Raw genomic sequence first — 22222 nt, forward strand, 5'->3', positions numbered from 1 at the left:
TAATTAAATAATTAAATATAACAAATTGGACTTATTTTAATAAATTGGACTATTCCTACTATTGACTCAAAAAATTGGACTTATATCAAGTTTCCCCTAAAATAAAATAAAAATAAAATAATGTAAAATCCTAAGACCAACTCTAATGGTGGGCTAAAAGTCAAATTACCCTCCAAAATTTCTCCCTAAACGCACTCCAACCCAAGGGGAAATTTTGAGCTAAATGCTAAATGCTAAACCAATGCCAAATTCTCCCCGACATTTAGTCCAGAAATCGGGGTGGACTCTACCAAATATTTATCGGAATTTAAATTTTTTTAGATTAAAATGTTTATAAAATTAATTTATGATTGTCTACGTATTTATTTTTTTTTTTAAAAATTAATTTAACAAAAAAATAGCCTAAATTCATTCTTTAATAATCCCGGGCTAAAATTTTAGGGTAGAATGGTTGGAGTAGAAAAATTATTTTTGGGCTAAAAGCTAAATTTTTCGGGTTAAAAAATTTGATTTTTAGCCCAACCATTAGAGATGGTCTAAATCATAGTATTACTTTAGTCAAAAGAAGGTGGGAAAATTGCACTGTACAGATGAACAGTGTTTGAACCACATTTCAGTTTATTTACAAGATTGCCACCTCCTCTTTAGTTTCTGATTGAAAATTTTGATTTATTTACAAAATTGCCACCCTTTGGCGTGCACATGTCGACCATCGTAGAAAGGGTGGGGGCATGGAAGCAAACCCGACCCATTTTGCTCCATAGCTCTTCAACGACAAAGTGGATTCGGCGCCTCACCGTTGCACACCTCGCCTTCCCCTCGCCGTTGCACACCTCGCCTTACCTCGCCGCCGCACTCCTTACCAGAACTTGAATCAATGGTAACGTGCCAATTGTATATATTTTTTGTCGATTTTTATCATTATTCTGGAAATTAGGGTTTGATCTAAATTTGGTGTGGGAGGATTTGTGGACGGATTTCAGGGAGAGAGGCGTGGGATGGCAGGGAGGGGAAGGGAGAGGGAGGAGTGAGGTTGCCAAAAAGGGGGTTAGGGTTGATTTTTTCTCCTCAAATGAATTGTTGGTGTCGGTGATTGAACAAGCATTGGTTAGAGAGGAACTTTCATTTCCTCTGTTTCTGTACCAGATGGGGTCGATGGGACCATGCTCTGTTGCACGTTCAGATGAGTGATTTCAGGGATTTGGGGGTAGGGAGAGTGATTTCAGGGATTGGTAATCCCATCCCGTGTTTTCCCCTCATCTCTGTCACACTCAACCTCTCTCTAATCCTTTCTCTTTCACTCTCTTTCAGACTCTTCCTTTCTCCCAACTCTCCATCTCTCTCAACTGTAGTGCTAACCCTAATTTGTTCTTTCATTCCTCAATTTTCTCCATCCAAGCAATGAAAAATCAGACTGGGTTTTCAGATTATTGATGCTTCACGGACAGAGAATAGAGAGAGTTGATTGAAGGAGTTGGTGAGTATGGGCTTTCACAGAGGGAAGAACGCAGAAAGAGAGAGAGAGAGGGAGAGAACGATTGCACAGAGACAAGGAGAGAGACAGAGAGAGAGATCGCAGAAAGAGGAGGATGACGAAAATTGAGAAGGAACCCATGTCTGCAGAGAGTGAGTAAGTTCTGAACCAAAGCTTATTTTCTCGAATTTTTGGCTATGTGACAACAAATTTCTGAAGCGGAAGAATCAAGGAACTTTGCGTTTAGAATTTAATCCTATTTTTTTTCTCTTTGCAGGACAAAAACCTACCAGGGAAGGAAGAGACTGCCAGGAAAGTAAAACCCAGACCGGAGAAGACAAGCAATGGCGGAGGAACCAAGGCTGTAGATCTTTGATAAAAGGTATAAATCCTTTTCGTTTCTGGTAGTTTGCCCTTGCCTAAAATGTGAAATTTAATATGGTGTTGATGAGCGTGTTTGAAGGCGGAAGAGCTGATCCTGTAATTTGATTGCTTTGTCACACTCGAAATCATTTATCAAATTTGTTAAGTAATGTTTATATCTGCACCGTCTTCTAACTTTTTTATAAATGTTTTAACCCTGATCTATTGGTTGATGATCGTTTTGTAGCACTGACAATATCATCACTCTTTCCATTCCTTTATTTTTGGGTGAGTGCTCACTTATTAATATTGTTGTTGCTTTTAGTTTTTAAATTTTATGAAAAATGCAACCTTCAAACCCTGTTGAAGTCGATTTGGTATCTCAAGATTTCCAAATTATTGTTTGTAGATTAGGGATTTGCATATTGCTAAAAGAAAGGAAGACATTGGCTACTGTGCTGGTTATGTAGGTGAGTTGATGATTGTCACTACTTACCTGTTGTATTCTTCACCGTTTTGTTCCTTAACAAGTGTCTTTCTTTCAAGGGGCTTCATAGATGCTTGGCAGAGTCCTGACATCAAATTTTTGGGGAATGGTGGCTGATATTGACTCAGATGAAGCGCCTATTTATATATCCTAATCATTTTTATGTTCTATCTTTTCTGACTTGGATGATATTGATCAAATGAATGAGTTAGAAACTGAAAGTTACATTTGTTCCATCAATATGGATGAGTCAGAAGCTGAAAATTACATTAGTTTCTTGCTGCTTTTTATACTGAACAGATTTTGTGTATGTATAGTGCTTTATTTTCAAGGTTATTTCTCTCAACACCATGTGAATGTACAAATGGTTCTGTCCCAATTCAACCAAAAAATTGGGATGTTAACTGATGTTTGTCCAGGGTTCCTTACTTTCCAGATATTGAAACATGCATAAATTCACCTGGAAATTATTCATGTCAATGTCCCACAGGATACAAACATGAAGGCATGGATGAAAAGAGTTGTATCAAAGACAACAAATGGTCAAGGGCCATTCTCCTCATTATTTCATTAGGTATGCATATTTTTTTCACATGTTAATATATTGCATATATGAGCCTAAATTTATTTTATTCGAGCCACTTTTGGATCCAAAATTCTCATAAAGTATGTCATTGATGAAAGTTATATTCTGGTGTCTTTTAGTGATCTTCATGTTTTTCATATGAAATAAGATTGTTAGCTTCTATGGTAAGTAGTATTAACTATCAGGGATTTGTTTTCATATTGCATGAAATTTCCACTTTTTTCATCTTTGAATAGTCTCAAGCACGGTAAATATAATAGCACTAGAAAGTGAGGAAATCCACTTTCTTTGGTCAGGTTGGATTCTCTACTGTGATTACCATTTTTATCTCTAAACAAATTTTTAATGGTATGTATGATATAAAAGGGTAAATTTAACTATATTGGTTTCTTTGTTCTCACGCTTTGGTGCCTCGAGTTTTAATTTTTCATAGCTGTTTCTGAGTTGTTTTCCAGTTACAATTCGGGTGCCATTGGCAACTTCTAGGGGACCAAAATTGTTTTCAGGTCAAAATACAGGAACCAAATTGTAACTGACTAGGAGATTACATTACGAAAGTAGGAAAGTTCGGTCTTGATTCATAGTTTGGCAACATAATATGTATGTAGGATGTTGTTTTGGAACCGCTTGGTAAGTGTTAAATACATACATCCTATAACATGACTGACTAACAAGCATGGTCGTTCAGATATACATGCAATTGAGATCACTGATTAAATCAGATTTCTTTTATATGGAAGTAATCTTGCCTATTAGGTGTTTGTGAAAATTCCCCAGAGAGTTAGAAACAAGGATATGATGCAAATCTGAATGTAGGATGTTTTGGTATGTGTGTGTACATATCGGGGTGTTATATTGATATGACATGCTGCCTAGTTTATCTATTTTTTGATTGTTAGATCAAAGAAGGAAGTTCAATTTATTAAGGATCAAGGTTTGGACTACTAGACAGCACGCCGACTTCGGTTTGAGGCATGGAAGTCTCGAGCTTGCAATCTTAAATTTCTGGTTCCCAAATAAGAAATATGCTCTATTTCATCCTGAATAAGAAATGAACAAGTAGATGTCAACTCTAGCATTTAATGGTGTTGTGCACTTTGACAGGTATATGTGAACGGCTCATAGGGTTTTTCTGAATATGTTGGTCCATGATTTATTTTTGAAAGAGTAAGTCTGGTGTGATTCTTTTAATTCTCATCTTCAGTGCAAAAGTTTGTGTGCAAAGTTTTTTGTTACAGTTTTATTCTTCTGTTTGCATTATGTTTATCTTGAAGTAAAGGTTGCTAATCTTTTATTTATGAGTGTGTGCTGCTCGGTCTCCAATGATTGTTTATATTTTTTGAGGGTATAATGGGGAGGAAAAATGCATTCCAATAACTAGGAATTCAACCTCCACCAAATTGTAAGGAATCCAATTCCTCCAAATTTTGGAGTTGGATTCCAAAATTTGCATGGTCTCCCAAATTTTTGATTCCCCAATATTGGGTAAACACCGGAGCAGTCCATAATTGACTTTCAATTCCATTTTTTTGTTCTGATTACCCTTACATAAATGTATTTATGATCTTTTAGTTTCAAGAGCCCAACTGTTGTTGCAAAATGTGAGCAACTAATGTCTTTCTTACTTATTGTTGGGCTCTTCTATCCTTATGTGAGGCATTTTGTACAACTGCTTTTGTAACGTTGGGATGTTTCAACATTTACGACTCTGCGTTCTCTCTCTCTGCACACTTTTTCTTCCCTCGCTCCCTCTCTCATGTAGAGCCTTTTTATGGTACAACGTGTTTATCGGTTCTCATGTCCTAGTTTTTATTTCTTCTTTCAATTAAGTTTTGTTTGTATGTTATGTTTTCATGGAATCTCTTGCACATATTTCAATTACGTTGTACTTGAATGTCCTGAACTCAAGTCAACCAGGAATTTTTTATTTTTTTTGGTTGAAACCAATGAATTTCGTTGTACTGGAATGATATAGATGTGGGGAATACATTTACATAAGGATTAATTTTAACCATTGAATTTTATTTCATTTTTCCTTGGAGCTTGAGTAACAAGATCATCAAATTCTTATATTCGTTATCTGTGAGAATAAATCTACATTATTAACAATATTTTTACACTTCTACTTTTATTGGGTTTATATACAGTTTGTGTGTTGGCTTAGTCTTGCCTTGGAGTTGGATCCACTTTGTGTAATGGATTGTGATTTGTTTGAAAATATCTTTAATGATTATTTTGAGTATAATGTATTTTTCTAATACTGTTTTTCTCTCCCTTTGTAATCTAGTCGTGCAGAAGACATCTCCATTAACCAGTAACAGATGAAATCGTTTGCTGTCGAGGTTCCCGTGCAGAAGAGCTAAAATGCTGCAAGTGGAGCATAGATAACAGCTCAAGACACATGGTATGAGGGTGCAGGTAAACTGTACATATGCATCTGGAAAAAGTTAAAAGTTAAGGCGGGTTGACTGTAGTTTCTCCTTCCTGCCACAACAGAAAATACTTTTGAACTGCATTAAGCTATTAATAAATTAAGCTTAAGTTATATTTTACTTATCAAGAATGGGTAAACTGTTTTAAATAGGAAAATTAAGTGCTTATATCAGGTAAACTATCACTTTTACAAAGATTTTTGGTAAATTAGATATATAGTTTAATTTGAAGAGTTGTGTTGACCTTTACTTTTGTTAAATTATATAGTTTAATTGCGTCCTCTTTTTCCAATCCCTATATATCTACTCAACTATTGGGTCAATTACTTGCGAGTAGGAATGTTTAATTGCTTGATCAATTCAAAGAAGAAATAGGACTTTTGTCCAATAGGGATTTGAAATAGGGATTGAGACTCTCACATGAGTAAGATGTCCCAATTGATCATTGATTCTTAGGTGCGATGTCTTTTTAGTTGCTTTGTGTGGAAACTATTCATGCTTGTTGTGACTAATACATTCAATTCCCGCGGCAACGCGCGGGCATATTTTCTCATTAGTACCAGATTGGGTTGTTGGATCGCCTATTAGTTTTTTTTCTCCTTCTCTCTACTATTAATTTCACACCAGCTCCCCTTTTCTTTGGGTTGCAAGTGGATTCATTTTGTTACTTATTGACTTGGCAATTTCTTACACGATCCGTTAACAACATACGTAAATAACATGAAAATAATAGGTTTTGGGTCGACACGATAATTGATCGGGTCATTATTAGATCACACTATAAGAACCCGTTAATAATGGGTCCTTAACAAATTTACACGGAGATGACATGCAGGTAGCCCGTTTCGACACGTTAAGAAAAATATATTTTTTTCGTGATTTTAATTTTTTTAAACTACTAAAAAACCTTACTATAAAATAGAATACCCGTGGTGTATATGTATATATTGTATGTTAAATATATATTATTGTATTATTACTCTATATATAAATTTAAAAAATTTAAGTTTTATTTATTTATTTATTTATTTTTATAGTATAGTATAGGCAAAGAGAGATTAGAAAATTATAAGACACATCAAAAATAAAAATATCAAGTAATTTAAAAATACAAAACACATTAAAAATTATGGTAATTAATTTACAAGTGTGAAAAATTAGGTAAACGCTCGTGATCGCATCCTCTATGCTTTGAGGATGATACATCGTTGTTGAATTTTTAGAATTATACAAACCCTCATGAATAGTATTTTTAAGGGAGTTCAAAATAAATAAAATTCATAATCATTAGTATACAAGTTTGAAAAATGTGAAAGCATATATAACGTAATGTAATAATTTTTATTCATTAGGCTTTTATTTTTGGGGTATGTAATACTTGAAAGATAAATATTTTTTATTTTTTATTTTTATGTGTAGAAGTAATATTTATGTGACAATGTAGTATGCATGTAATAATTTAGTAATTTGATTTCCATTTTTTGGGGTCAAATTATGTTTTTCATTTTCATTATTTATTGATTTAAAATATATTTTCTTTAATGGGTAATGGCTCAGGTCATATTATATGATAATATTAACGGGTTGATTTCGAGTCGGGTTATATTATTTGTTTACTTTAACGGGTGTTACACGACACGACACGTTAAGATATCGGGTATATTACGAAAACGACACGAATGCCAGGGTTTGCTCATAACCTTTTTTTTTTTTTTTTGTTGAAAAAATGATATTATCTATAGTAAAGGGGAGGGGTGAGCTTAGCCTCATAATGGGCTAGCAATAATGTGGTTTAAATTTGTCTTTAGTGAGAATCGAACCTAAAGCCTCACTTACAAGTGAAGAGGAATACCAATAGACCGTAGTATTGAGTGGCATAAACGTTTTTATTACTAGTAGTTTTTTTTACTCTAAAACTATATGGGACATCTTAGAGTAAAAATTGACATTTTCATACCTCATTTTTTAAAATTGATGTCACGATATAATTCGTTAAGATAATTAGTATGACACAAACACGACTTGTATGCCAAATTTACATAAGATGCAAGTTTATGTTTGTATAAATACTAAGGGTTCAATTTGATATTCCTTAAAGAATGCTAAAAAAGTTTTTAGATAACCAAAAGTGTCTTGGACAATGGTTAAAAACAAAAAAAACCAAACACTAAAATATAGTTTGGGCAAAGTATAAAAAACTACCTCAATTATTGGTGTTACGACACTTTCATACCTCATCTTTTAAAATTAACAATGTCATACCTTATCTTACAAATTTGTGCCAATGTTATACCTTCCGTTAGTTTGGCCTGAATTTCCAGTTAAATATTGACGTGGCTTGATTCAGGGCCCACTTTCTATTAAAAAAAAATCAATAAAATATTATTAAAAACTAAAAAAAAAATCATTTAATAATTTTTAAATATTAAAATAATAAAGAAAAGTAAATATTAAAATATTAAAAAATCATTTAATGATTTTAATTTAATATATATATATATTTTTTTCTTCTTCTTCTTCTTCTTCGGGAGGTTGGGGGGGGGTGGGTTGGGGTTTTCTTCTTCGGGAGGTTGGGGGTTGATGGGTTTTCAAATTTTTTCTTTTTTGGTTGAAGATTACGCAGGGAAGAAGAAGATAGGGAGAGAGAGAAGGGGGTGGATGGGACGAAAGGTTTTGATTTTTGTTTTTTTGTTTTTTAACTTTTCTTTATTATTTTAATATTTAAAAATATTAAATGATTTTTTTTAGTTTTTTTTTAATATTTTATTTATTTTTTAATAAAAAGTGGGGTATGTATCAAGCCACGTCAACATTTAACTAACAAATTAACGGCAGGCTAACAGAAGGTATAACATTGGTACAAATTTGTAAGATGAGGTATGACATTGTCAATTTTAAAAGATGAGGTATGAAAGTGTCGTGACACCAATAGTTGAGGTAGTTTTTTGTACTTTACCCAAACTATATTTTAGTGTTTGGTTTTTTTTGTTTTTAACCATTGTCTTAGACACTTTTGGTTATCTAAAAACTTTTTTAGCATTCTTTAGGCAATATCAAATTGAACCCTCAGTATTTATATAAACATAAACTTGCATCTTATGTAAATCTGGCATACAAGTCGTGTTTGTGTCATACTAGTTATCTTAACGAATTATATCTTGTCAACCCCGTTATTTTAACGCGATCTTAACAGGTGACTTGATAACAACTTGACTCGTTAGCGGGTCGTGTGGTTTCGTGTTGGATGAATAGGTTATGCAAGAAATTGACATGCCTAATGTTTAGATCTGGCAAGGCAAGCGGGCCGTGTTCGTGCTGTTGATATGTCATATCCGTTATCTTAACGGATGGCCCGATGCGACCCAATATTTTTCAAGGGGTGGCTCGATAACGACTTGGCCTGTTAACAGGTTAAACCCGAGACCTATTATTTTTATGTTGTTTCATATTGGAAAAACGGGTAATGCAAGAAATTGTTAGACTTAATCATATGTAAGCAAACGTAGCATCTCCCCAAGCCTTCCCGGCTCCTTATTTGGCTTTTCTTGTCACCGAAGAAGGATTGTATCTTTATTTGGATCTAGTATTAGTCATCATGCTTTAAAGCAAATACTAAGGGGGCATTTAAAAAGGTATTGTTCTTGTTTCTTTCCTCTTCTTTTTTTTTTTTTTTTTTTTTTTTTTTTCCTTCTGATTTTTATAGCTTAACAAATTAGAGTTACAAGGGAAAACTTGTTATGCTTGTAAATTTGCTATTATATACATAACAATTCTCCTTGTTTACAACTTTTTTTACTCTTTTATACAGGTTCTACATTCTATTTATGTTTGGTAGGTTGTAACAAGTAAAAGATTGGAAAAGGAGCTAAAAAGAAAGTATTCACTTGGCTACAATGTGGGTGCAATTGCACAATGTTGCCCCACTCAATATGACAGAGGCTGCTACTTCGGCAATAGCGAGTCTAATTGGTAAAGTGGTCAAGGTGGACAAAGACGATGGTCGAGATTGCATTGGTAGATTTTTGCGTGTAAAGATTTCCTTTGATGTTCAAGAGCTGCTTATGAGGGGAGCAAACGTGGAATTTCCAGATGATGGGAAGATATGGATTGATTTTCATTATGAGGGGCTACCTAACTATTGCCTCATTTGTGATAAGGTGGGGCATGTCACTCGGTGGTGCAAGGCTGAAAGACTTGGTGAACTTCTGCATTCCATGAAACTAGGAAATGATGAAGGTATTAATTTTATGGCGCTAAAACTGGATATGGCAAAAGGCTATGACCGAGTTGAATGGTCTTTTTTGAATGCTATGTTGCACAAATTGAGATTTGATGATATTTTTTGCCAATGGGTGATGAAGTGTGTGCAAACAATACCCTACTGTGTGGTAGTTAATGGTGAGGCCACGAGTTACATCACGCCTAGTAGGGGACTTCGGCAAAGGGGCCCTTTATCGCTTTTCTTATTCTTAAATTGTGTTGAGGGTTTTTCATCCCTACTTCATAATGAGGAAAGGGTTGGACGCATTCGGGGGATTATAGTGAACAATCTTGCCGAGCCTCTCTCCTATGTTTTCTTTGCGAATGACTTAGTTTTCTTTTGTCAGGCTACGAAGATAGAGGCCTTAAATGTTAATTGTTTACTTCAACAAGATGCTGAGGGGTCTGGGCAATTCATTAATCTGGAAAAGAGTTCGGTTCATTTCAGTGGGGGATGTTCGCAGGTTGTGAAAGCCTGGTTATCGCAGGTGTTGGGGATCAAACATCAGGATGGCTTTGGGAAATACTTGGGTATTCAAGCAGATTTTGGGGGTTTGAAAAGGAAAGTGTTCGAAGATGTACGAAATAGAGTGGATGAGCAAATTAATGGATGGGCAAAACAGTTTCAGTCGATTGCTGGGAATGAGGTACTAATTAAAAGTGTGGCTGTTGCTTTACCTAATTATACAATGTCGTGTTTCCAACTTCCAATCCAATTGGCAAAGGAAATCGAACAAGTTATTGCACGTTTTTTATGGAGGGACCAGAAGACAAAGAAGGGTGTTCATTGGGTGGCTTGGAGTAAAGTTGCAAAAAGGAAATCAAAAGGAGGGCTTGGTTTTAAGGAAATCATTTCCCTTAACTTAGCTATGCTTGCAAAGGTTGGGTGGCATATTATTTGCAATCCAGATTCCCTCCTGGCTAAAGTGCTTCAAGAAAAATACTATCTCTCTTCGTCTTTTCTGGATGGGCCGGCGGGAAGAGGTACTTCTTGGGGATGGAAAGGGATTTTGTATCAGAGGAAAGTATTTAAGGTTGGCATACGATGGAGGGTTGGGGATGGTCGAAGTATTCAGATTGTCAAGGACCCATGGTTGCCTACGCCACGTACTTTTCATTAGACCTGACATTTGTGTTGTGTTTCCAGTGTTCGTGTCGTTTTTGTGTCATACCCGATATCTTAACAGGTCGTGTCATGTAACACCCGTTAAAATAAACGAGTAAAATGACCTGACCCGAAATCGACCCGATAATATTAACAGGTAATATGACCCGATCCGTTACCTGTTAAGGAAAATATATTTTAAACCAATAAATAATCAAATGAAAAACATAATACTAAATAAGTATATACATACCATATTATCACATTCAAAATATAAAAACACATTTGTCTTTCAAGTATTACATATTTACATACCCAAAATAAGAGCATAATAAAAATAAACACATTAGAACATTACAAAATATCAAATGTTCAAAAGATTTGCAAAATTAAGGGAGTTATGTTTCAAGGTTTGGAACCTTGCACATTTTCTTACAATCAAACTCTTCAATTTTCAATTTTCATCAATCACCATGGAAAACGATATTAGAACTTTGACTTGATATATTGTCTTCAAGAGTTATATTGATGATATTTTCAGTAAGGCTTTCTATATTAGCACTCTCTTCTCATTTATCCTATGGCTATTGTTTAAGTAAAGTCTTTAATAGTTTTTGAATTAATGTAGAAGTGTGAAAAACATAATGACAAGCTTTACAACTTTTGTGAAGGGCTTAACTTTGAAATGTGCCGCTATAATCATATAAATCATAGATCAAAATTTAACCGTCGATTATTGTTTACATTTATGTTTCATTTTTGTCACCAAATTTTGTTTTTTTAGATTTTCTTTTTTGAAAACATGATCTATTGGAGGATACGGGAAAATGAACGGTTCAGATCGTTGATATTATGTTCAGAGTTTTACCGTTAGTGAAAATATTGCTTGGTGTTTATAAAGTCTCTACAAACTATATAACATCGACTCATATTTTAATTAACTGTAAATATAGGGACATGACATCAAAGATCCAAACCATTCATCTTCCTACATCCCCCAGAACATGTTTTCAAAAAAGAAAATTTTAAAAATGAAATTCAATATAAAGAATAAAGCCTAAACGACAATCAACGATTAAATACAAATTTAAGGTTTATGGATTATAGTGTTGGATTTCGAAATTGAACCCTTCACGAAAGTTGTAAAGCTTGTGACTACAAGTGATTGTGTGTGTGTGTGTATATATTACATTTCTTACACGTCTACAATAATTATTATTAATTTTATTACTTTTACACTCAAATAAAAAACACTATTCATGACGGTTTGGAGGGTTTTAAAAATCTAAACGATAATGTAAGTGTAACCATTGTCTACTCGTGGAGGAATGATGGATCACGAGTGTTTATATATACTTTCACATTTTCCATACTTGTAGGGATGTCTTATTGCCTATACTAATACTATACTAGTTGATTTTAATTTTGGACAACATGTTAAGTTAAATTTATCCTATTAATGATAATAGGAAACTCTCATAATAAAAATAAATAAATGAATAAAACTTAATTTTTTTTAACTTATATAGAATAATAATACAAAAATATATATTTAATTTAGAATATACCAATATATACAATATGGCTATTGTATTTTATAATAATTTTTTTAGTAATTAAACTTTAAAATTAAAATTTATTTTTCTTAACGGGTCGAAACGGGTTACCCACATGTTACCCACGTGTATACCCGTTAAGAATCCGTTGGTCACCCGATAATGACCCGATTAGTTATCGTGTTGACCTGAAACCCATTACTTTTGTGTCGTTTTACCGTATTGTGTAAGAAACTACTGGATCTACTTTTCATCCTCTTTCGAGACTTGTGGAGATTCCCGGAACGGTTGCAGACATTGTGGCCCCTGGAGGTAAATGGAAGAAGGATATTATTGAATGGTGTTTTAATAATGAGGAAGCTTGCATTATTTTATGTATGCCGCTGAGCCAATTTGGGTGTCCTGATCGTATTATTTGGCATTATACACGGAATGGGGTGTATTTGATTAAATCTGGGTATATAACCGCTCAAGAGATGAACCGAAATGGGGAGCTTGGGCGTAAAGGTGTGGGACAATCCAATGGGGAAGACAACAAGGATCCGATATGGTCGGCATTATGGCATTTGAAGGTTCTTCCAAAGCTACGCCATTTTATCTGGAAGGGGTGTAAAAATATCCTTACTGTGCGTACTAATTTGCAATGCCGGGGTGTTCACTTGGAGTCTAGTTGCCTGCACTATGAAGAAGATATGGAGACGCAGGTACACTTATTCTTTCGTTATCCATTTGCCCGTGTTTTTTTAGTTTGGTTCTCCGCTCCAATTGGATGTGGTAACGGTGGAGGGTGGGGATTTTTTGGAGTGTTGGAAGTGGTTGTGTAATAAATATGGTGAGGTGGGGGTGGTAAAGACTAATGCGTTGGGTTGTATGTGGTTTGTGGCGTTTATGGAAGTGTTGGAATAGTGTGGTTTTTGAGAAGACCGTTGTCGAACCTCGAGTTGCATTGGGGCTATTGCAACAACAATGGGGTGAGCTTGAGGATTGTTGGGGCGGGGTGCAAAAGCCGCAGCAACTATGTCTCCAGATGCGAGATAGGGTGGAGATCCAAGAAGGGTGGACTAAGCCCCCATTTCGAACAATCAAAGTGAATTGTGATGGGGCTTGGTGTAAGCAAATTGGAATGGGTGGTTTTGGGTGAGTTGCTAGAGATTTTGCCGGGATATTTAAAGGAATTGGAGGTGTGGGCAATATTTTATGTGATTCTAGCTTAATGGCGGAAGTAGAAGCGATGAGGTCGGCTTTGCTGGCTGGTGTGGAAAAAGGCTTTAGGGTAGTTCAATTGGAAACAAATTCAAAGGTCCTGGTGGACATGCTCAATGAGGTATTGCAACTGAAGGCAGTCATGGAAGGTATTATATGGGACATTCACCATATTAAGCATCAATTGAGTTCAATAGAGTTTCTTTTCACTCCTCATGCCTGTAATGGTGCTGCGCATCAGGTGACATCTTATGTCATGCGTGTAGGGGGTTTTCATATGTGTGATTACTTTGAACCAGAGTGGTTGTTTAATTCTCTAGCTTCTGATGTAAACATTTCAATTCGTATCTAATAATATTTGTTCTTCGATAAAAATTAAAAAAAAAAAAAAAAAAAGTGAGCTGCAAAAAAGAAAAAAAAATGTTCGAAATTCAAAATTCAGGAGATAATACTTATGATTTAATAGTTAATATCCATTAATAATCCCTTAAAAAGGGAGAGATAATTTTGATGATTTAATAGTTAATATCAATTTAATAATTAATAGCATTAATATATCCCTTAAAAAGGAGCATAAATTCTGACACATAAAAAAACACTCCATTGCCTAAAAAGATAGAGTGGGAAATCAACATATAATATTTTTCTTTTAAAAGAAATAAACTAATGATATGTAACTAAAAAAATTTAAAAATGCTTAGGTGGCCATTAGTCCAAGCGTTTTGATCAAATCTTTAAAAGACATAAAAGTTTAATAAAAAAAATAAAGAAAAAAAGTGGGGCATTCTAATTTCCCTTGATTTTTAATGTTCTCAGCTTTTATCTCGCGAAAGACTTGTCATACAATATGTCCGCATATTAAAGTGGCTAGTGTTTTTCTTAACTTTATCTCCAAATCATCGTGTTGATAGCTCCTAAACAATGGACATATATAGGAGAAATATGAGGAAGCTTCCTCGTAATGTTTACCTAATTTTATTTTGTTAGTTTTTAAACTAAATGAACAGAGAAAGAGAATAATGAAAGAAATTAGAAAGTGAGAGCAATATTGATGTGTACACAAAATATAGAATTCCAAATCTTTTCTCATTAGGTTGGGGAAAAACATGAAAAATTCTTTCATACGGACATCTCTATGCGGCACAAGGCAATCTCTTTAAAAAAGTGCGCCCGAAAAAAAAAAATTCTCGTATGATCCGACTTTTTGTATGCAGCTGCTGTATATGAGAAAAATTCTCGACTAGGAGCTGTATGACTTCGTAGTTCAAGTTCCCAACTTCATGTCCAAATCATGAACGACATTGAAGTGGCTAATGTTGTAGCATGATATCATTGCTCCTAAACAATGGAATGGATGACAGCCCAGGTTGAATAAGTCCCTGCTCTTATCATGAATGTCTATTTCTATTAAGAATATATTGTAATTAATGTATAATACTGTATTTGTCTAAACTAGGAAAGACTATTCCATGTATTGTGGATCATAGCTTTATAGGATTAGAATCAGGATTTGATTTTTCTGTTTGTATTTGTATTTATATAGGCTACTTAGCCTCTGTCCAATACATACGAAATATTTAGCCATATTATTCCTCCACATATCAATCCCAGGAACTACCTAGCTCTTTCTTAGTTTGATCCACTTCATCAAACCCTAGCAAAATTACAAACACCATGATAGACAATCCAACACCCAACGCAACCACAAACAACCCTAGTATGGATTTATCACATCCATACTATGTTCATCCTTCAGATCACCCTGGCCATGTACTTGTTTCTGAAAAACTGAATGGCACCAATTATTCCTCTTGGAGCAAGTCTATGCTTCACGCCTTACGAGCCAAAAATAAAATTGGGTTCATTGATGGATCCATTAAACCCCCTTTTGAAGATGAAAAACTAGGTGATTATGCCCTATGGGCACGCTGCAACAGCATGATCCTGTCATGGATTTCAAATTCGGTAAAGTCTCATCTCTCTAACGGAGTTGTCCATGCTTCTGCATACACGATTTGGGAGGATTTCAAGCATCAATTTTCCCAGCAAAACACACCAACAATTTACCAAATCCAAAAACAAATTGCTTCTCTATCACAAGGCTCCATGACCATCTCAACGTACTTTACAGAACTCAAGCATCTCTGGACTCATCTCGATGCATATGAAGACCCCATAATTTGCAACCTGATGGATAAGCATCATGAGCAACGAGAAAAATACCAAATTATGCAATTTCTTATGGGCCTCAACGATGTTCATGACACTGTTCGCACCAGCATTCTCATGATGACACCATTGCCCAATATTCATCAAGCTTATTCCTTTGTCAGCAATCATGAGCAACAACGCCAGTTGAAGTCGAAACAACGCCAAAAGTTGCCATCTGATAATTTTTCCCTTGCTGCTGTAGTACAAACCCACTCTGACCAGCACTATGATCATTACAACCGAGAGGGACACACCATCGACAATTGTAACACTCTAAAATACCATTGCAATTTTTGTGACAAAAGAGGACATACAGAGGACAGGTGCAAAATTAAGAATGGCACATGGGTGCCTAATCCCAATGGAGGACATGGCAACAAAAATGGTCGAAAGCAACGAGGCACTTCTTCAAGTCCTTTGCATGCCGCCCATGCAGCGGAAACCACTTTAGGCCCTCAAGGGGCATCCGTGCCGCAACCAACATATCCTCCTACATCCACCAATACCAATCCATTGAGTGCACTTTCTGCAGATCAAATTCAACAGTTAACTCATGCTCTCTCCTTGCTTTCTTCTGGTAATGGGAACATTTATGCAAATGCCGCAGGTTCGAATTCTTTTTCTGTTACTTCCATTAATTATGTGTTTACTAAGCCATGGATCTTGGATAGTGGAGCTACAGATGATATTGTTTCCGATTCCACTTTATGTACTACCACCAAACCTCCATCTATACCCGTTGTTAATTTGCCCATGGGTTCTTCAATCCTAATCACTTGCACTGGCACAGTACCATTTAATTCTAATATAACTTTGGCCGATGTCTTGTGTGTTCCGTCTTTTAATCTGAATCTCATGTCTGCTAGCAAAGTCACTGACTCTTCTCAATTGTTGTGAAATTTTGTTTCCCACCTTTTGTGTTTTGCAGGACTTGGCTTCAGAGAAGATGATTGGTTCAGGTAAGATGCGTGATGGCCTTTACTACATGTCACCTATACATCGGATACCTGCCTCTCATCAAGTCTCTCATCCTTCCCATTTACAACGACTTGGGCATCCATCCCCTTCTCGTCTCAAATTAGCTTCTTCTTTGTTATTTTCTCATGCTATTTCCTTTGACAATAATTGTAGTGTCTGTCCCTTAGCCAAACAAACAAGACTTCCATTTTCTTTAAGTTCAATATCGACTCATGCACCATTTGTTTTATTACATTGTGACATATGGGGTCCTTACAAAATTCCCACTCACTCTGGGTCTCGTTTATTTCTTACAATTATGGACGATTTTAGTCGATGCACTTGGGTGTTTTTAATGTCTCATAAATCTGAGACACAACCTCTTTTAAGGTCCTTTATCACCTTTGCTCACACTCAATTTCATGCCACAGTTAAAACCATTAGAGTAGACAATGGGTTTGAATTCCTATCCATGAGGGACTATTTTCAATCTAATGGCATCGAACTTCAACACACTTGCGTTTATACCCCCCCCCCCAGAATGAGGTTGTTGAACGCAAACATCGCCATATTCTTACAGTGGCACGTGCTTTACGCTTTCAATCCAACATACCCTCATATTTTGGGGTGATTGCGTACTCATTGCCGTCTATCTCATCAACCGTTTACCTTCACCCTTACTTTCCAACAAATCACCCTTTGAACTATTATACAAATGTCCACCATCCCTTGAGCATCTATGCGTTTTTGGATGTCTCAGTTATGACCGTTGTCCACCCTACCCACAAATTTGAACCTAGAGCTCACTAGTGTGTTTTCGTTGGCTATCCCACAGGTCACAAAGGGTATAAACTTTACAACTTGGAAACTAAAAATTTTTTTTATAAGCCGTGATGTGAAATTTCATGAGACTTCATTCCCATTTTCTAATCTTTCATCTCCTGATTCTCATACCACTACCCTTAATCACATAACTCAGGACCCCACTTCTTTTTCTCCCATTTCCCATTTCCCTCCACCGCTTCATGCACCTGCCAACATCATTGATCAACTTCTTGCCTTAACCCCACATGGCAATGACTCCACTACTGCCCCTTCACGGGCCGACACTCCCACTCCCATTATCCCACATATTCCCCCCAACACCGACATCCCTCCATAACCCATGCCCACATCTCCTCCGTTACTCCACGTCCCTACCCATCCTGGACCCCCTACACCTTCTCCTACGCACCTTAACGCCTCCCATCCAGACCCTGATATTCCCATCTCTTCACCACCCATTCTCCCTTCTCTCAGGCACTCCACTCGTCCCAAATAGCCACCGACATAGACTAAAGACTATCACATGTCTCACCAAGTCAATCACTCTTCTTTGGCACCACGTTCTGTAAAAGGTACCCGTTATCCTTTATCTAATTTTCCTTCCAACTCTCGTTTCTCGTCTGCCTATTGCTCTTTTTTAGCTAACATTATAAGTTCATCTGAGCCCACCACATATGCTGAAGCTATTCTTGATCCGAATTGGCAACAAGCTATGCACACAGAATTAGATGCATTACACCATAATCAAACTTGGGACTTGGTTCCCCTTCCCACTGGTCCTAAGCATATCGGCTCTAAATGGGTTTTCAAAAAGAAGTACAAGTCTGATGGTTCTCTTGATTGTTACAAGGCTCGTGTTGTTGCAAAAGGATACACATAGGTTGAATGAGTTGATTACCAGGAAACCTTTTCACCCACTGCCAAACTCACCATTCTGCGTTGTCTTTTTACCGTTGCTGCTGCCCGTACTTGGTTCATTCACCAGTTAGACGTTCAGAATGCCTTTCTTCATGGCACTCTTCATGAAGAGGTCTACATGGAACCCCCTCCGGGTCTTCGCCGACAGGGGGAGAATCTCGTATGTCGACTTAAAAAGTCCCTTTACGGACTCAAACAGGCATCCAGAACTTGGTTCACCACATTCTCAGACGCTATTCAAAAAGCCAGATATCATCAATCGAAAGCGGATTATTCCTTGTTCACCAAGGTCCGAGGTACTTCAATCACTGTCGTTCTTATTTATGTTGATGACATACTTATCGCAGAAAATAATATCCAAGAGATGGAACAACTTAAAACCTTTCTTCTCAAACACTTCCGCATCAAAGACCTTGGTGATCTAAAGTATTTTCTGGGTATTGAGTTTGCACGCTCAGAAAAGGGAATTTTTATGTCACAACAAAAATATGCACTCGATATTCTCCAAGACTTAGGTTTACTCGGTGCACGGCCAGATCCTTTTCCGATGGAACTGAACTTAGCACTTACATCCACAGATAGAGCATTGTTGAATGATCCAATTAAATACAACAGGTTAGTTGGGAGATTGATATATCTCACTGTTACTAGACCGAACATCATTTATCCCGTTCGTACTTTGAGCCAATTTATGCACGAGCCACAAAAACCGCATTGGGATGCAGCTATACGAATCCTTAGATATATCAAAGGCACTTCGGGTCAAGGTTTACTATTTTCAACCAACAATAATCTAGACTTGAAAGCATTTTGTGATTCTGACTGGGGAAGATGTCATGCCACGAGAAGATCAGTTACAGGGTATTGTATTTTTCTTGACAATTCACTCATTTCGTGGAAGTCCAAGAAGCAAGATAATGTGTCCAGGTCATCAGCTGAGGCGGAATACCGTGCTATGACAAATATTTGCCTAGAAATAACTTGGTTGCGATACATATTACAAGATTTACGAGTTCTCCAGAAAACTCCCACTTCATTGTTTTGTGATAATCAGGCAACCTTGTACATCGCACCAAATCCTGTTTTTCACGAACGTACCAAGCATATTGAGATAGATTGCCATATTGTTAGAGAAAAATTACAAGATGGTATAATTTGTCCTACATATGTGCCTACACTCTTCTAGTTAGCTAATATATTTACAAAGGCTTTAGGGAAGGATCAATTTGTGAAGGTACGATACAAGTTGGGCATTCGTAATCTTCACTCTCCAACTTGAGGGGGAGTATTAAGAATATATTGTACTTAATGTATAATACTGTATTTGTCTAAACTAGGAAAGACTATTCCATGTATTGTGGATCACGACTTTATAGGATTAGAATCCAGATTTGACTTTTCTGTTTGTATTTGTATTTATATAGGCTACTTAGCCTTTGTTCAATACATACGAAATATTTAGCCATATTATTCCTCCACATATCAATCCCAAGAACTACCTAACTCTTTCTTAATTATTTCTAGTGCTTACGCTGTACAAGGAACACAATACCTGAAAAGAAATAAAGAAAAATTTCACTAAGGGTAGTTTTGTAAGAAAAAGTAATAATTTTTTGATGAATCCAGGGTATCCCCCGCACATAGGCGATGACTAATCCCTCGAGCCGGGTTGGACCCCATTCGGGGGGCAAGCTCTCCCAATGCTGGCTTCTCCATTCATAAGGCTCGAACTTGAGATCTTGCTTAAGGGGAACAAGCTCCTCACCACTTGAACCACCAAGCATTTGTAGAAAAACTAATAATTAAAAAAGATTAAACATAAGGAAAATAAGAAAAGAAATTAAACGTGCAAAAAAGAAAATTGATCATGGAGGACTCCAAATAAACTGTCACAACAGAGAAGATAAATAAACTCCCAAGAACTTGCAAATGTACATTGAGTATTCCACAAATCCAGAGGAGGAGGGAAGAAGCTTCGTCCCTGCTACTTCAAATGGTTTGCGTAAATTTTAAAAATTATTAGCAGGATTTGTTTCTCACCCTTATCTCTCTCATTCTATGTTTTTGGTTTTTCTTAACTTTGGTCGTTTTATTGCAGGAAAACTAAGTTAGAACTCAGATTGATTTGTTCATGTGAAATTGGTTATTTTTTTCCTCTGTTTTTTTAGTATGATGAGTTTGAATTGATGTGAACTTTTGTGTTTGGAAGGAGAATTTTGGTTGAGAGAGAATTGGGAACGCAAGTTGATCATGGGTTACTTTGAATTCAGATATGTAGCATGTAATCAGGTAATTTCTATGGACATACTCTTTCTTCCAAGTTTTGAAGTTCGATCAACATGTGTAAACTATTGATAAAACCATTCGTTGGTTATATATTCGGGAGTTCTAATGAAAAGGGTCTAACACTATTCATTCTTAATCAAAGGGACATTTTGTGTATGAAAAGTCCATAATGGATCAAGCTCTTTTCTTTATTTACTCTTATGCCATTATTTTATTACTGTAGCGGGGTCCACAATGATGTTGACATTTATGTCTGGAAATGCATTATTTTACATGATGCTATTCAACTTATACTAATTTACTACCAGCTCTTCATGCTTCCATCATGTTGTCGATGTTGTGCAGCTATTCTTTTGTCAGATTGTTCCAATACTGTTCATCGCCTTCTACTAGCTATGCATCTTTTTCTCTATCTTCTTTCACCTTGTAGTACATTTCTGCTGTTTCTTCTTTGAAATATTGAGGCTTCCAATAGGGCTGATGGCTGATCCTTGACTTACTGTAAATATACATTTCTTCTTCTTCTGCTACTAGTACCATATCATACCTAAAATCTTCAAACTCGTCTAAAGCTAGCATTTGGATCCCTCGAAATTTTAGAATATTTTTGTATAAAGGAGTCTACCTATATGAGGAGATAGGGGATAGTCTAAAGAACTCTTCATTAATCATGGCTATATGCCTAGCTTTCTCCTTATGCATATGTATATACCAATCTGGAAGACTACTGATAAAACTTATGCAAATTTCTTTCCACCTTTCCAGATAATCTTCTACCACATTATGGTTAATGAATATTTTATCAAGATAACCAAACTCTAATAGTAAGGCAGGGGTAACTTCTACCACATTATGCTTTTTCTGATGCTCATAACTAAAATGCCATGGCCTAAAATTTCTCATGTTAATTCTAGCCATAGCTATGCTAACCTCTGGTTTATTAATACAATTCTCTGTACTATCACAAAGACATGGTGGATACATATTTGTAATAATATTCATCCTTGGTTTTGGATCAAAGATGGATTCATACAAAGCACATTGTAATTGTAACTCTTTTATGGATTGTGATGCTCTGCTCAGGATCTCATTTTGCATATTTGGTGGCATTATTCTTAATTTTTCTTTTGAGAATTCTTTTAATAGGATCTCATCTATTTTTAAGTCTAAAGAAATAATCCTAAGAAAACTTTCATATCTTTCTTGTTTTTTTTTTGTCACTCAGATGCTGATGTTGCTCATTATTTTGATGCTACTCCATTTTAATGTCTTCTTCTAAGAGCTCAATCTTAATCTCTTCTATGGGCTCATTAGCCTCTTGTTCTATAGGTTCAATTACCTATTTTTCTTTATTCTTATGCTGATTAGTTTCTAAACCTATTTTCAATTCTCTTTTCAGGGTGTCACTTGCCTTCTGCTGCATTCTAAGAGATTGGAGTTCTTGGTTCATTTTGGTAAACTTACTAAGTAATGACTCATGGTCTCTAGAAATGGTTTGAAGATTGTGCTCAAGAGAATGAATATGATGCTAGCTTTGATGGATACTAAAATTAAAACTA

The 22222-nt window shown here is 35.8% G+C and overlaps 2 protein-coding genes across 2 annotated transcripts; both read left to right on the forward strand.

The window, feature by feature from the left end:
• The first annotated feature begins 9235 nt into the window (after nt 1-9235).
• On the forward strand, nt 9236-10723 carry LOC137736051 (uncharacterized). Its single transcript, XM_068475392.1, has one exon. The coding sequence runs from the start codon at nt 9236-9238 to the stop codon at nt 10721-10723; it is 1488 nt and encodes a 495-aa protein (XP_068331493.1).
• Nucleotides 10724-13476: 2753 nt separating this feature from the next.
• LOC137736052 (uncharacterized) lies at nt 13477-18339 on the forward strand. Its single transcript, XM_068475393.1, has 4 exons — nt 13477-13615; nt 15223-16466; nt 16606-16636; nt 18101-18339. Exons 1-4 carry the CDS (start codon nt 13477-13479, stop codon nt 18337-18339), a joined length of 1653 nt encoding a protein of 550 aa, XP_068331494.1.
• The last annotated feature ends 3883 nt before the right edge of the window (nt 18340-22222 follow it).

This window comes from Pyrus communis, chromosome 6 (genome assembly GCF_963583255.1).
Source record: "Pyrus communis chromosome 6, drPyrComm1.1, whole genome shotgun sequence".
In the NCBI taxonomy this organism is placed as follows: Eukaryota; Viridiplantae; Streptophyta; class Magnoliopsida; order Rosales; family Rosaceae; genus Pyrus; species Pyrus communis.

Bases quoted from the DNA above. Each gene is read 5' to 3' on its own strand.
- LOC137736051 (XM_068475392.1), top strand. From the start codon at position 9,236: ATGTGGGTGCAATTGCACAATGTTGCCCCACTCAATATGACAGAGGCT.
- LOC137736052 (XM_068475393.1), top strand. From the start codon at position 13,477: ATGGCGGAAGTAGAAGCGATGAGGTCGGCTTTGCTGGCTGGTGTGGAA. The intron at 16,467-16,605 runs GTACCATTTAAT...TGTGTTTTGCAG, and splicing joins TAATCACTTGCACTGGCACA to GACTTGGCTTCAGAGAAGAT. The intron at 16,637-18,100 runs GTAAGATGCGTG...GCTCTTTTTTAG, and splicing joins AGAGAAGATGATTGGTTCAG to CTAACATTATAAGTTCATCT.